Source organism: Pinus tabuliformis, chromosome 9, assembly GCF_031772625.1.
Source record: "Pinus tabuliformis cultivar Carrire ecotype Pingquan chromosome 9, CPIR1, whole genome shotgun sequence".
Lineage (NCBI taxonomy): Eukaryota > Viridiplantae > Streptophyta > Pinopsida > Pinales > Pinaceae > Pinus > Pinus tabuliformis.
The window spans coordinates 1,125,113,109-1,125,128,131 of record NC_142307.1 but is presented as its reverse complement, the minus strand read 5'-3'; the positions used below and the strand labels follow the sequence as shown (position 1 = coordinate 1,125,128,131).

Here is a 15,023-nt window from a genome sequence, read left to right as displayed (position 1 = left end):
TTTGCTAATATGCCCACGGAAAAAAAAATGTTCCAAAAGTTCTAAGAAATTCACCTAAGGGAATAGTTGGATTCTTCTTGGTTGAGACTGCTACTCAAAAAATTATAAGAGTAGGATAATATTAGCCAACACTCTTTAGAGGTCCATATGCATGTGTTATAAAATGCCAAACATACCACGTGTGTTAGAAACTAAAGGACTCAACCATACTCTCACAACCTACTAACATTGAGAGACGCTTTGAGTTCAAATGGAGATATTAACCTTCACTCCTTATGTAGCTGGCGCATATAATTACTGGAATCTCATTTATGTTCGTTTTTTACGACGTTTCACATTTTCTTTACTAAAATTTACTAAATATGGTTCTTTGTTATTAAACCAACTATTACTGAAACGTTGTGGTTGAATTCATTCATAAAAAAAATTGATTTGAATAATAAAGAAAAGCAATGGATCACCACCGTAAATTGGCACAATGCACTCCCAAATGCATTGAGGGCATAATTTGAGTGATTCCTAAAGTAAATTGGGCACACCACCTTATTTTCTTCGGTATGGAAAATGAGCCATTTTACCTTTCAATATTTTTATTATCTTCTTTATAGTTGTCCCAAGTAGTAAGAGGAAATAATTCCCCTAATATCTGGAATAGGATTGATATTTTAGTAAGGCTAGAAAAATAAAGAGAGAAGGCAAAATAGAAATGTGTAGTTCTTTTAAAAAATGGTTTAAGAAGAAAATATCGATTAATAAGAATTTTCAAATTTATGTTTTAGTTATTAAATGAGACAAAGCGAATGATTTTAGTGGTGATTTGTCAAACTAACTATTAATTTATACTTTTATAATTAAAAATAAATTGCATGGCACACATTAATTTCATGATGTAGAATGAAAATTTGACCTTCTTCAATGACCTAATGTTGAAGTGGCCTTTTCCAATATTTGTTTTAAATTACTTTTATTTCCTATTGTAAAATGTCTTTTTCTGGTCTATTTTGTATGGCTTTTTCCATATTGTTTTTTCATTTACAAATCTTTTCATCTTTTCGTCTTCAAGATTTTTTTTCTACATTTAGATTAATAAAATCTCTCTTTCATGATTAAGGCACCTAGGCACTTGAGGCATTTGGGTAAGTCCTAGCCTTCATATGCATTGCCTCATATGCATTCCCTAATTATGATTGGGAAAGCGGGAAAAAAAAAGAAAAAAAGAAGGAACTTTAAAGATTATTAAAGTAACTTAAGTAGTGGTATGCATGAAGCATTGCAAACAAATCCCCCCTTGATGGCTCCAAAGCTCAAGTTATTGATTAATGAATCAACTAATTGAAGGGATCTAGTCAGTTACATTCAATTCAAATGACCATGTTAAAGGCAATTAGCCATACTTTCAAAGTTAAAAATGTTAATGGGATATGTACGTGACTCAAGTATGATTAATTAATAACCTTATTCCAAAATGGATATGATATCATACTACTTGTAAAAAGACGTTGCTTTAAAGAGAGAGATTAATTTAATCTTAATAAAAGGGACATGTAGATATCTTTGTTGGGGCTACAAATGTAGATGGTAGTTGAGCAAGACTTGTGAGGTTGAGGAGACTCCACTAGAGCTATAAACATTTGTAGGTAGTTTAGCAATACTAAAAGACCATTATAGGATAGGATTGCAAATAAATTTCACCCTAGATTCAAATAAACGTTATGATCATGACTATAACCTAAGTATTTGGATCATTCTTAAAATAAATTAATCACATTGTTCATCCTTTCAATATAGCTAATGAGTTACCATGACCTTTGCATTGAATTGATTAAGGGTTCCCTCATGGGGAAGAGTATTACAAGATTCCATACTTGAAAATAAATGCATCTTCATGGAGAATAGATTAAAGTCTTCCCACTACTTGTCTCATGGTTGGGAAGTTCATAACAAAGATTCAAGACCTTCTCTTGTCATGGGGGATTCACTGGGGGAGAAATACCATACCCTGTGGGTTCATATTGGGGTATATATGTTGAGGAAAAAATGACATAATATATTGGGGGATATATAGGGCGTAAAGGGTTTTTATATTGGCAGGTATAAAAACTGGAGCTCAAAGTTAACAAAAAGGTATAAAAAAGTATAAAGGGGTATAAAAAACGTTAATGAAAAAATGGATACCTACACTATCTATTGAAAGTAGGGGTTTTCTAAATTGGGAAGGTGTATTGGGTTCGTATTGGCAGGGGATTAAATACTGTGATTTTTAGAGGTATTTTCCAATATGTAGTTAAATTAGGGGTAATTTTTAGTATGTCATGAATGCACATAATATGTCTGTGATTTTTAGAGGTATTTTCCAATATGTAGTTAAATTAGGGGTAATTTTTAGTATGTCATGAATGCACATAATATGTCATAGGTTCATTGAGTAAAACCTTGTGTCTCTTGTATGTCTTGATTTGGTAAGACCTTAATAAGCCTTGTGTTTACACTTATTACATTTTGTTTTTAACTTTATTTTCTATTTCTCTAAAATAGTGCTTACAATAATGTATTCAAAGTTACAAACATCTTGGTAATAGCATGCTTTACTATTATTCTAAAATGTCTTTTTTTAAGTCACCTATAATTTTTTGCTTCTACCATAATTGATTTTGAAAAATTTTCTTCCTTATGAGTTTTCAAATTCGAGTAATTCCTTTCATCAATAGTGTTTCTTCATAGTGAAGTTATTTCTTTCATAATTTCTTGCTCATTATCTATTAAAGTATTTTCTTTTTTTAAAATTACATATATAATAGCCACACCTAATGTTTTATCAAGTTTTTTAAAATCATATTTTAAACTCCCTTACATATATTATTGAAGTTTTTTTTATCTTTTAAAATAATATTTTCAAAAATAATATAATTATTCATTTTCAATTTTTTTCAAAATCACTCATTTCATAATTCTCAAAATTCTATTTCCTAAAAAGTCTTTTTAAATTTTATTGAGCCAAGAGGCTTACTCTATAGCTCAGTCTGAAAGCCATGTATAACTATGTGCGTCCCTCTTAAATAAAATAAAATATTCTCTAAAAAGAAAAGTAATGTTGGCTATAATAATAAAAAAATATGCTATGCATATTTAATTAGTTGTTCATATAATTAGTTGTCCATAATTAGTTGTCCGTATGACTTAATATAATTTCATATAAAGTAATTAGAAGTAAAAAAATGTGAGTAAGATTTTTAACACCTGATATCAACTTCATATATATCTATAAAATGTTTTAATATGAATTAATATTAACATATACTTAAAATGTTTGTGTATATATGTATATGTATTAATGTTGACCTCAATAAAATATTTCTATATCCAAAAAGGAAAAATAATTAAAAAAACAACTTATATATAATGTGTGTGTATATATGTATGTGTGTTAATGTTGACCTCAATAAAATATTTCAATGTTCAAAAAAGAAAAACTAATTAAAGGTAAAATAATTACGTTGTAAGGCATTCCCCTCTGAAAAGAAATCCCTCTGGTGCCACGTGCACCCTTCTACGCCATCTGATCACTTGTTAGACAATTAAAGAACTGCCCACCATTGGATAATTCCCTTGGTGGTTAGGGTAACCAGGTAACCACCTACCTTGTTAGCATTTCTCTGTTTTATATATCATTACTTTCCCCCCAATCTCATAGCTGAGGCACAACAAGGTTAGGTTGGGGTGGATCATGCACCTATTTGATTTCTCCATTTATGCAATGCTTAACACCAAACTGCTCCATTTATGTAACTCTCAACATGGAACCACACAACCAAATATTTATTAATAAATTTTGGCATATCCAAGTTAGATTTCCCAACGAGTGGTATCAAACTGGCAGCGAAATTTAATGTACAAGGAATGAATCTCCACAACCCAATCTCTCGGACCTACAACTCCATTTCAATATCATTCATTGACTGTTGATATGGTGGTTTTCTCCTCACCTGGGATGCTCGTTTTTTCAGTGTTCCTTTTCAAAGTGCACTTTCTCTAAATTGGCTATACGTGCATACTTTTCATAGATAAAATGTCATGTTTTCTATCACTAGTGTGACAATTCTCCTTCTGTATTGGATAGCACCAGAACGCACAAGGCCTTTCTTTCTTTGGCCAGGTAATTGGTTACATTTGGTATTCTTTATCTTTTCCTTGTGATTATACGTTTATGTTTTTTTTAGAGATCCCTGGTTTCATTGATAGAGCCTTTGTATGCTTTGTTTTGTTCACATAAATCATCAATGACTAGTCTCAGTTTTTTTCATAACCCCTGTCGCATACAACTACTCACTCATGTAATTTCTTTCCAGGTTCCTCTTTTTCCTTCGAATTGCTTGAAGAATTTAATGGGTTTACTTCGCACCTGGGTTATCATTTGCTCTGCTTAATTGTATTCATGGTTGCCTGGAGTTCCCATAGGGTTATATTCGTCATTGACCAAGTCTTAATTTTAAGATTTGTACAATAGAAAATGGAGGGTAAACCTTTCGAGGAAGGTATTTTATTTCAACTTATTTGAGAGCTTTGTATTATTTAACAATATTTCCAGTTTCTTTGTTCCCTTCGTAAGTATATTATCTTGACAAGCAATTTATTTATTCCAAGAAAATGATGATAAAAGTGGCATTCAAGTGGTTGCAGCTGCTATTATAACCTGGCTTGGTTGGTTCATTTTTGGGGAAGTTGGGATCTTTCCTCAAACATGGATCCCAACATCGATGGATGGATTTGAGTTGGCACTGCAGTTTGGAATATCAGTGCTTGTCATTTCTTATCCCATGGTCCTTCACAAAAAATCATGTGACCACCAAATTTTAATGTTCTCTAAATATTGGTGGCATATCTTGTGTCTATTTTAATGTTCTCTAGATGTTGGTGGCAGATCATGTGTCTCTCTCTTTCACTAGCTTCAGATTCCTGCAGCTGGCCATGGCATTTCTTTTCCCTTTAGTACAAGAAAAGGAAAAAAGAACAGAATAGTTTATTTTAGTCTCTCCCTTATTCACAAGAGTACTCTTTTTCCTTTTTCAAATAACTAGAACATGCTTACACAGATGTCCGAGCTGAGAGGATGTAATAAAAATATTTTCATGTCTAAGTCTTTGTATTCTAAAAATACATTCCCTCTTTCTTAGCTTACACAATGGAGGAAGAATACCAATTTGTGTGACAAGAGATTTTTTCATTATAGGTTCTCACAAACTATTTTGATATTTGTAGCTCTTGTAGGTTTGTTAATTATTAAAGTTTCTACTCAATCCAATCTCTATAGGACAAGTTGTGGTGGCTTACCCATCTAGTATCCTTTTGGCATTGATGATGGGTGTGGGAGTTTTGAATATAGATCATTGCTTGTGTGCACCAATGACACCAAACTTTAGTGAACGACACCCACAGGGAGATATCTTATGAAGAACATCAACTATGTTAATCAACATATAATTATCTCAGATCCTTCTACGTGGAGTTGCAGTGCAAGAGATGAACTTCCCCATAGCATAATTTTTAGTCTTGACATCAACAGCAAGTTCTCCATTTCAAATTTCAATACTTTTCTCTACTTCAATTGCAATGTGTCCTCTACCCTTGCCAAGCCTCAACCTAGTGATTGTAAGGACCAGACTAGCCGATGTGAGTCTATTTATGATAGCAACAATTACCTCTGCAAAAGTTTGTCTGATTGCCCAAAAGCTCTTTCTAAGGTCTCTTGTTGCTCTTACTATCCTCAAACATGGATCCCAACATCGATGGATGGATTTGAGTTAGCACTACAGTTTGGAATATCAATGCTTGTCATTGCTTGTCCCATGGTCCTTCATAAAAAAAACATGGGATCATCAAATTTTAATGTTCTCTAGATGTTCGTGGCAGATCCTGTGTCTTTCTCTTCCACTAGCTTCAGATTCCTGCAGCTAGTCATGGAATTTTTCCCCTTCTATACAAGAAAAAGCAAAAAGAATATAATAGTTTATTTTACTCTCTCCCATATTCACATGAATACTCCTTTTCCTTTTTCAAACAACTAGAACATGCTTACACAAATGTCTAGTACTGAGAGGATGTAATAACAATATTTTCATGTCTAAGTCTCTGTATTCTGAAAATACTTTCCCTCTTTCTTAGCTTGCAAAATGGATGAAGAATACCAATTTGTGCACAAGATATTTTTCGATTATAGGTTCTCGAAAACTATTGTGATATTTGCAACTCTTTCAGGTTTGTTAATTATTAAAGTTGTTGCTCAATTCAGTCTCTGTAGGACAAGCTATGGTGGCTTACCCATCCAGTATCCTTTTGGCATTGATGATGGGTGTGGGAGTTTTGAATATAGATCATTGCTTGTATGCACCAATGACACCAAACTTGAACTAAGGACACCCACAGGGAGATATCTTGTGAAGAACATCAACTATGCTAATCCACATATAATTATCTCATATCCTTCTATCTGGAGTTGCAGTGTAGGAGATGAACTTCAACCATAGCATAAACTTTAGTCTTGACAACAGCAGAAAGTTCTCCATTTCAAATTTCAATACTTTTCTCTACTTCAATTGCAATGTGTCCTCTTTCCTTGTCAAGCCTCAGGTTAGTGATTGTGAGGACCAGACCAGCCGATGTGAGTTCATTTGTGATAGCAACAATTTCCTCTGCAAAAGTTTGTCTAATGATGATTATAAGAGCTTTAATGGCATGGGATTTCTATTTTAGTAATAGGATTGAGATTAGTTTTCCGTTAAAGAGGTTTTGATGTTGTTGTATTGCTTGTAAGGGCTTTAATGGGTTTGGATTTTAACTTTTTTACAAAAAAGAATGGGATTAATGTTGCTGACATGGATTTCAGGGTCATTGATAGTATTTGAACCTGTGTTGTGGATTTATGGATGGTATTTTGCAAGGTGTGGTGTCTCTTTGGGCCAAATAGAAGTTGTTAGGTTGTTCTGAATTTTCATTGTCCTTTTTCGTTGTAGATATCAAGGTGTTAATTCGGAGATTCTACATCATTATCCAAGAAACAATGGGAAGAAGCCCCTTGTGAAAATATGCATCAAGGATATTAATGTTGAGAGTGGCAGTAGTAAGCATATGAATAGAGGAGGTTTAGAAGGGAAAGATACAATGAGCATGGCAGGACCAAGGATCAAAGGATCATCGTCATCTATGAGAAGCCCTGATAATGTTGGCATCGTTAAAGAGAAATAACATGGTAACATAAATGGGAATGTGCATGTTGTGCTTGGCCCATCCGAAGAAGTGTTGTATGGGATATCTATGCAATCATTACTGCTATTTCATGGTGAATCAATTTTTTGCATTGACAAGGCATTTGTGTATCTATTTGAAGAATTTCACACTTAAAACTAATGCGTAGATGTCAAATCACAAGAGCATCACAGATATAAGCAAAGCAATTGAAATGAATTCGCTTAAAGATAACATAATGCAAATACTCCTTGTGCTCTAAAGCGAAATACTAAATTAGTAGTGGCTAGATGTTGGTAGATCACTTTTCTCAACAACAGTGTACTTGCAAATGCTTTCCCCTTGAATTTGTTTGTTGGACATAAAATATATAATCTTAGTATTACTTCAGACCACAAATTGACTGACCAATATGAAAATCCCACAAGATGATAAATCAAGCTACATTTGTTGAGAGTGCAATGGCTCATCACTTTGAATATGATGATTGAAGTTGTGCTTGAAGAAAATTTTTTCCAAACATTACTTGATATTAAACAGTGAAACACTATTGACAAAGAAGAAGAGTGGTTGTACTCTTGGTTGTACATGTCTTACATTTTTCACAGTCTACTAGAAAACACACCAGATTTCTTACATTTGATCATATTTTCAAATGCAAATTGTGAGTTCATATGAAGCAAATTTGACAAGCATGCCATTCATACAGGTTAGGTTTGCTCTATGGTATGTTTCTTTTCTTTCTCCATATTGTTTTCGATGGGGCAAAACAATTGTTTATTTTTCATTATTGTTTTCCATTACATTTGATTAGTGTTACATGAAGAGACAAATATGTCTTCCACCCAAGTTTGATGAATATTAAAATTTGTTATCTACCTTAGCCTTTGATCTATCAACAATTAAAAAAAATGCCAAAGCTCTGCCCCAGAAAGCAATTAAAAAAAAAAAACAGAGACAACCCCACAAAAAAAAAAAAAACTAAGAATAATATCATGGCTACCTATAAGGGAAGGTAGAAGCATGACCAGAAGCCAACTTATATGAACATGTCATGGTTACCTGTAAGGGAAGGTAGAAGCATGACCAGAAGCCCACTTATATGAACATGAACAGGAACCATGTAGAAGCATCAACATTAGTTCACCGAATGGAATCCAAGTAAAACTTATTGCCATTTGATCTTCCAAAATGTGCAGATAGTTTTGTTGGTTGGAACAATGCTACAAGTTATAATAACAAAGAATTTTATGAGATTTATATGCAATATTAATTCAATAATTAATAAAAAATATATTCTTAGGCAACTTAAATCAACTTTGGTTTATAAAGCCTTAGAATTTCATTTCTCTACATCTTAGATTTGTCTATTCCGATGTCATGATTGTTCCTCAATTTATGCCTTACCGCGTTTCCTTTGCAACATCTGGTGCAAATGTTAGTTTAGTTACTTCTTAATAAGAGGAAAATGTGGAACTCATTCAACTTTTAAATAATAATAATAATAATAATAATAATAAATTATTCAAAAATAAGATTTTAAACATTGAAAATTTATACATGGTCTATATAGAAGGAGACAAAAAACCACTATAAATCTATCTTAATCATGTATTTATCAAGCACTAAAAATGATTATATTTTGTGTAAATCATTTTTCAAGTTTTGCATTCTAAAAAGAAGATTGCATATAATAAGATTTGATCTCTGAGCTTTTGATAAATATGTGATTAAGATGGATATGGTATATTTATAATGAGATTTGATCTCTAAGCTCTTGATAAATCCGTAATTAAAATAGATATGGTATATTAAAAATGAGATACTTCATCAATTTTTATTAACCTTTCTTAAAAAAACTTAATATTTTTTATATTCAAAATCTATTTTATTAAACCTTTCTCAAAAAAAAATGGTGTCAGATCATCGAGATCTTTGTCATGGTGAATCAAATCCCTTTTAATTTCTTTGTAATGGAATTCTCAAATTTACCCACAAGCCAGCCATCTTATTTCAATGCTCAAACTAAATATCTTTAATTTACCCACAAACTAGTCATCTTATTCCAATGCTCAAACTAAATATCTTTAATTTTACCCTGATTAAACTTTAATGGTTCATTAAATCTGTTTTTATATTCGAAAGTTACAATTCTGTAAAAGAAGACATTTTATCTATCTTGCTTTCAAAACACAAAACCTTTTTCATTCAAGTATAGCAGTAGGTTTTCCAAACATAGAAATTTGGACGTGGAGATATACACCCACTTTCAAAAAGTTATTGAATGGGAGTATCACATTTGATTCATGCGATCCCTTTTGAAGGTCAGATTTCATGCTTTGCTTTTCCAAATAGACAGGACATTCGTGCTGACCCTTTCTTTAAAGTAATGTTTATTTTAGCGGGCACTTTCAAAGAAGTACAAAATTTTCCAAATGCATTCGAATTAATATACCAGGCTGAGGGCCAACCTTAGTAAAAACATCAAAGCTTGAACCTATTATTGCTTTATCAAATTTTCCGTTACAAATGAATTTTATATCATATTTTATCATTTTTATATTAAATATTTTATGAGCCGAAAATAAGTATCTTACCAGAAACCCTCAAACCATGTTTTCATCGCACGAAATTGCACCGCGAAAAGTACCGCCATTTGCCGCTTTATATGTCAAGGGAAGGACCGATTTGCATTCTTTATTTTCTTTCGTCAAGCCAGGGGAGATCTCTATCGAAGTTGGCTCCAATACTCTTTATTTTCACAGTTAGCCCGCTTTGCTCTTATTCCCATTCCTTTCGGAAATTCGTCGATTCGCTGAAACAATGGTAAGGATCCACTCTCATGATGCATTCAGGTGTCTACATGTAATGTGTGACTAAGCACGGTGGTTGTGTAGGTTGTAGCTTCGGTTCAGGCTCAAAATGTTAAAGAAATGGAAATCTCCGAGCAGGATTCCTTGCTACTGGTAATTATTCACGTTTTACATTCTAATATTCGAATTCCAAATCAAATGTCTCTTAAATAACGGTGACGTTCTGGTACAAATAAAGGCATTTTGATGTTGCACTTCTTTCATGTCATATGTCTCTACTTTAGAACCAAAGACAGTCGGCCAAAAATGATGTAAATTGTTAGTTCACCAGTTGAATTTAACATCTACTGAATCTTCAATATGACATTTTCTGAATTCGGCTGGACAGACAAGAAATCTCCTCCGTATTGCGATTTTTAACATAAGCTACATCAGAGGACTGTTCCCCGAGAACTACTTCAATGATAAGTCTGTTCCGGCTCTTGGTAAGGAGTGTCTGCTTGCGTTTAAAGATTCTAGATACTTTCAATGATTTTGTAGTTATTCCTTGTTTATGAATTATTAGCTGCTGATTGTATTTGTTTCTTTAGAAATGAAAATCAAGAAATTGATGCCTATGGATGCGGAATCTCGAAGGCTTATAGACTGGATGGAAAAAGGTAAGAAATAGCTGTACCAGAGCCATAGCTGTACCAGAGCGGATATTGTACTACTGCTCAATTTACATGTGAAGTAAAAAGTTCATAATATTTAACTGACATGGATTTTCCACAAATGAACAATGTGTTAAGTCCAATATTTGTTACTATTATCATTTATGTGTGCGGTGCAGGAGTCTATGATGCGCTGCAAAAGAAATATCTCAAATCGCTATTTTTCTGCATCTGCGAGAATGAAGACGGTCCTATGATTGAAGAATACGCCTGTAATGTTCAGAGAGAAGTTTCTTGAGCGGCAATATCTTTAAATTTTCTTTCTATGTGTGGTTAAATTCATGACTGAACAATGCTTGCTTTTGAGAGTCGTACATTGAAAGCTTTCGAATACAGATTTTATGGAATTTCATTCGTTATTCTCTCCGCCTTCAGTTTCTTTCAGCTATACGAACTCTTCATCAGGCGACGTTACTATGAATGTGAATCGAAGTGGAAATAAAAGGCAAGGAACGACCTTCAAATCCAGCTCGGCAGATTTTTCTCCAAACCAGATGAGGTACACAAATATCGAGATGTAATCACTGGATCAACTGTTCACGGCTTTTTTTACTTTCGCTAATGGAAAGAATAATACACGTTTGTAATTGCAGAAGCTCTGCCTGTAAAATGGTACGCACGCTTGTTCAGCTGATGAGGACTCTTGATCGGATGCCTGACGAGGTAAAGATTGTAAATTTAGCATCGCTGTTCAGCTGGATAGGATTATGTTCTAAAGATTAACCTAATAACCATATTTTCAGCGCACAATACTCATGAAGCTCTTCTACTACGAAGATGTCACGGTAAGGCAATTTGTCCACAGGATCCAATGGGCGTGTTTTTAATTTTTAAGTCATTCTTTTACTTTAATTTGACATCACAAAGCTCGTTTTCTTTTTGTGAGTAATTTGCAGCCAGCCGACTATGAGCCTCCGTTTTTCAGATGCTGCAGCGAAGATGAAAGTAATCCATGGTCCCGGACTCCTCTGAAAATGAAAGTTGGAGACGTCGACAGCAAATATTTCATGATCGCTTTAAAGGTACGATCGGAGAAGTCCCTAGGTAATATCCAAATATTTATTTGCATTATCGTTTAAGCTTCGAGCTCAATTTTAAAGAAATCCTAATTTGCAGGTTAAAAGCGTCCTAGACCCTTGTGAAGACGAGAACGACGACCTTCAAGATGGAGATGACGTTAGTCTGGACAGTGGCTTTGAGAAGAAGAACAAGAATGATTCGTCCGCCACAGGCACCGACTCTGAAAGCTCCGAAGAGAAGTCACAGGTTCGAAATGGGGATTTTGGATGAATTTTTTTTCCGAAATGTGCAATTCTAACTCCATCATGTTGATAAAGATCTTGGATGAATTCTTCTTTTATATATGCAATTGTAACTCCTTATTGATAGTCATTCATTCGTTACTTAATATTTACAGGAAGAGGAATTGGATCATACCGTTACTGGTAAGTGAAATGATCTTATTCCGCGATCTTCTCTAAAAGTAAACTGGTCTAATTGATTATTTCCACAGAAACTGAAAAATTAAAGAACACATCCGCCGAAGATCAGCATATGGCAGAATCTGATGGTAAGATATCAGTCTGTTTGGTACATTATTAGGAATAGTTATTTGTGTCATTTCTAAGATTCAACGGTAATATTGTTGGAAATTCCAGACTTCTTTGACATTTGTGGTTTTTGCTAATCCTTTTAGACGACACTCAAGACTCTGAACAAGAAGCTCAAAATCTGGCCCGCGCGAAGGAATGGATCCTTTCAAGGCATATTGACACGCTTGATCTAACGGATATTTTGTCCAACTTTCCAGAGATTTCAGTTGTAAGCACTTGTTCGATGCTTATCCAGTTCTTGATTTGGTAGAAAATATATTCGATGCTTGAGGCGATCTTCATGTATGTAGTAGCTTTGGCCATGTTGAAGTAAAATTCGAAAGAAATTTTATTAAATAAATTCTAACAATTCGGTAGCAAGTACTATACACGAGTACTTTTCTCCTCTACGTTCACTATTAAATTGCTGCAAAATGTGATGGCGTTTTGCAGGTATCGACAGAGGGTACTGGTCTTGACCAGAGATATCTATATAAAGTGCATTTAAGTGATCTCTTAAATAGCTTTAATGTCAAGGATTTTAGATAATTAACTATCATTATGAAAATGGCTAACCTTCCTCGTCCTGGCTTTCCGAGTATTGTTTTCAGAAATACTGAAAACGCTACAGAAAGAAGGTTTAGTAACGGCGATAGGAAGAGATGAATACAGAATTAACAGACGAAAGGTAAGGACTTACCCATCCATTCGCAAAGTCAGCAATTAAATCAGGTTGGCATTATTTCCATCATGAATAGTGGGTTTGCAGGATAATAACCCTGACGTTACTAGCAAAGAAGAGCAACATCCATGCCATGCAGCGAAAGATCAAAACGCTGTCGACTGCGCTGACGAGGACCTGTTGTACATGAAGGTATGTTTTTTTATTAGCTCTCAAAAGCTATATATTATGCTTATAGGTTTATTGAAGTCGAAAGCTTAAGTTCGTTCGCCTCTTTCAGGCGTTGTATCATGCGCTTCCAATGGACTATGTAACTATTACAAAGCTCCAAAACAAATTCAAAGGTCAGGTAAACCAAGGTACAGTACGGAAGCTCATGGATAAGATGGCAAGCGATGGGTTTATCGAAGCTCGAGGCTCAAGCAACAGAAGGCTCGGTAATATAATGCTTCAGCTAGATTAATAAGCTAAGGTCTTCCTAGGGCGCATAGGTAGTTTGATGAGTAGTTAGCTGTGCTATCAATAGTAGATGGGATGACGCAGTTTTAAGATAAATATTGATTGAATCTGCCCCTATTCTCTTGAGATTCGATCCATTAAAACAGTTGTTCAAAATCGAAATCAATACAGGTAAACGTGTAATTCAATCAGAAATGACTAGGAGAAAACTGCTCGAGTTAAAAAAAGCGTTGGAAAATCAATCACAGGTAAAATAAATTTCATTCATTTTTAATTAATTAGAGAAAACTAAAAGAAAACAGGAGAGAACTGGAAGCAAGTTAAACGATAACTCTGGCTTTACCGTCGAGGGAATTCAGGGAGATCGTGCCTCCGAGAGACCGATGAATCCAGAAACTCCCGTTGTTGGTACGCTGTCCATATCTCTGTACATGATGTCAATAGTTATCTCAATTATCAGACGATTATATCAATGCCAAATTTAGATTTGTCAGAAATAGAATCGCATTCATAAAATTTAAGAAGAATAGTTATGTGGACAGAGAAAGACACCTCAACATGTGGACGGTTACATTCAATGGGATCGGATGTCACTAGACATGGACATCAAAACGGTTCATTTCATAGCGGCCAAGCATGCTCTAAACCAGGGAATTTCAAGAAACCCGCGTCACCAGCAGGAACAAGAGCAGGCATGGCCAAGGTAAATGTAAATTATCGTGCTCATAATAACCTTTAATCTCTTCGGAAAGTAACTAATTTGATGATCAAGGCATTTGAACTTACATTTCCTATCAATGGTGCCCGGTGCTCAGCGAGCGGCATCAGTAGAAAGCATTGTACCAGGAACGGCTATAGCAAAGCCTAATTCGATCGCTGATCATGAAGCCAATATGGGAAGCATTTACCCCAATGCGGATGTAATTAGATGCAGTCAAGACTCCCTGGAGAACAATTCGCAAGACAGGCGCACTCGAAAAGCTAGCATGGTTTCTACTTTTGATTGCGAAGTTACTCTGCAGTTCTTTTATTCACAAAATCTTTAAATGTACATATTGATGGTAATCGCCTTTGTTAATGTGTTGGTGCAGGTGAAAGAGCCAATTTACCAGAACACAAAACGTCTCAAGTCTCAACTGTAAAGATTGCCAACTCGGAGAAATCCAGATCCACTGCGATGACCGAGTGCAATATTGCCAAATTCTGTCACGAGCAGCCCAGATTCTATCATTTGCGCAACTTTCTGGATTCGTAGGAAATTTTTACTTGAAACTGCTTGCAGTTCTCTATTTTCCGATGTGTATACTTCGTTGGCCTACTGCAGACTCCTAGATGGAAGAGTCCCGGCCCAAATTCATTACTTTGTAGGATTGCATTTTAATAACGTTTGAAGGTGGATTACATTTTAATAACGTTTGAAAGTGATCTGTTTCTAATAAAGGTCGCTCGGAGCTAACTTTGGAAATGAAAATTCTCTTACCCCTGTATTTTGAATTTCCAAATATGTTATTACTGTGCTTATACT

General features: G+C 34.4%; 1 protein-coding gene across 1 annotated transcript in view; it reads left to right on the top strand.

Moving 5' to 3' along the window:
* The window catches only part of ASY1 (DNA-binding HORMA family protein), a 28,810-nt gene extending 14,170 nt beyond the window's left edge, over window positions 1-14,640 (top strand). The window contains exons 2-22 of the mRNA XM_089443537.1: window positions 10,137-10,205; window positions 10,441-10,537; window positions 10,643-10,711; window positions 10,885-10,977; window positions 11,141-11,264; window positions 11,359-11,428; window positions 11,509-11,550; window positions 11,662-11,787; window positions 11,882-12,031; window positions 12,183-12,210; window positions 12,279-12,335; window positions 12,462-12,586; window positions 12,811-12,823; window positions 12,969-13,045; window positions 13,127-13,231; window positions 13,320-13,476; window positions 13,670-13,746; window positions 13,849-13,906; window positions 14,041-14,201; window positions 14,314-14,487; window positions 14,590-14,640. Coding sequence (XP_089299663.1) covers window positions 10,137-10,205; window positions 10,441-10,537; window positions 10,643-10,711; window positions 10,885-10,977; window positions 11,141-11,264; window positions 11,359-11,428; window positions 11,509-11,550; window positions 11,662-11,787; window positions 11,882-12,031; window positions 12,183-12,210; window positions 12,279-12,335; window positions 12,462-12,586; window positions 12,811-12,823; window positions 12,969-13,045; window positions 13,127-13,231; window positions 13,320-13,476; window positions 13,670-13,746; window positions 13,849-13,906; window positions 14,041-14,201; window positions 14,314-14,487; window positions 14,590-14,640 — 1,923 coding nt within the window. The remainder of the gene's footprint in view (window positions 1-10,136; window positions 10,206-10,440; window positions 10,538-10,642; window positions 10,712-10,884; window positions 10,978-11,140; window positions 11,265-11,358; window positions 11,429-11,508; window positions 11,551-11,661; window positions 11,788-11,881; window positions 12,032-12,182; window positions 12,211-12,278; window positions 12,336-12,461; window positions 12,587-12,810; window positions 12,824-12,968; window positions 13,046-13,126; window positions 13,232-13,319; window positions 13,477-13,669; window positions 13,747-13,848; window positions 13,907-14,040; window positions 14,202-14,313; window positions 14,488-14,589) is intronic.
* Window positions 14,641-15,023: the final 383 nt, after the last annotated feature.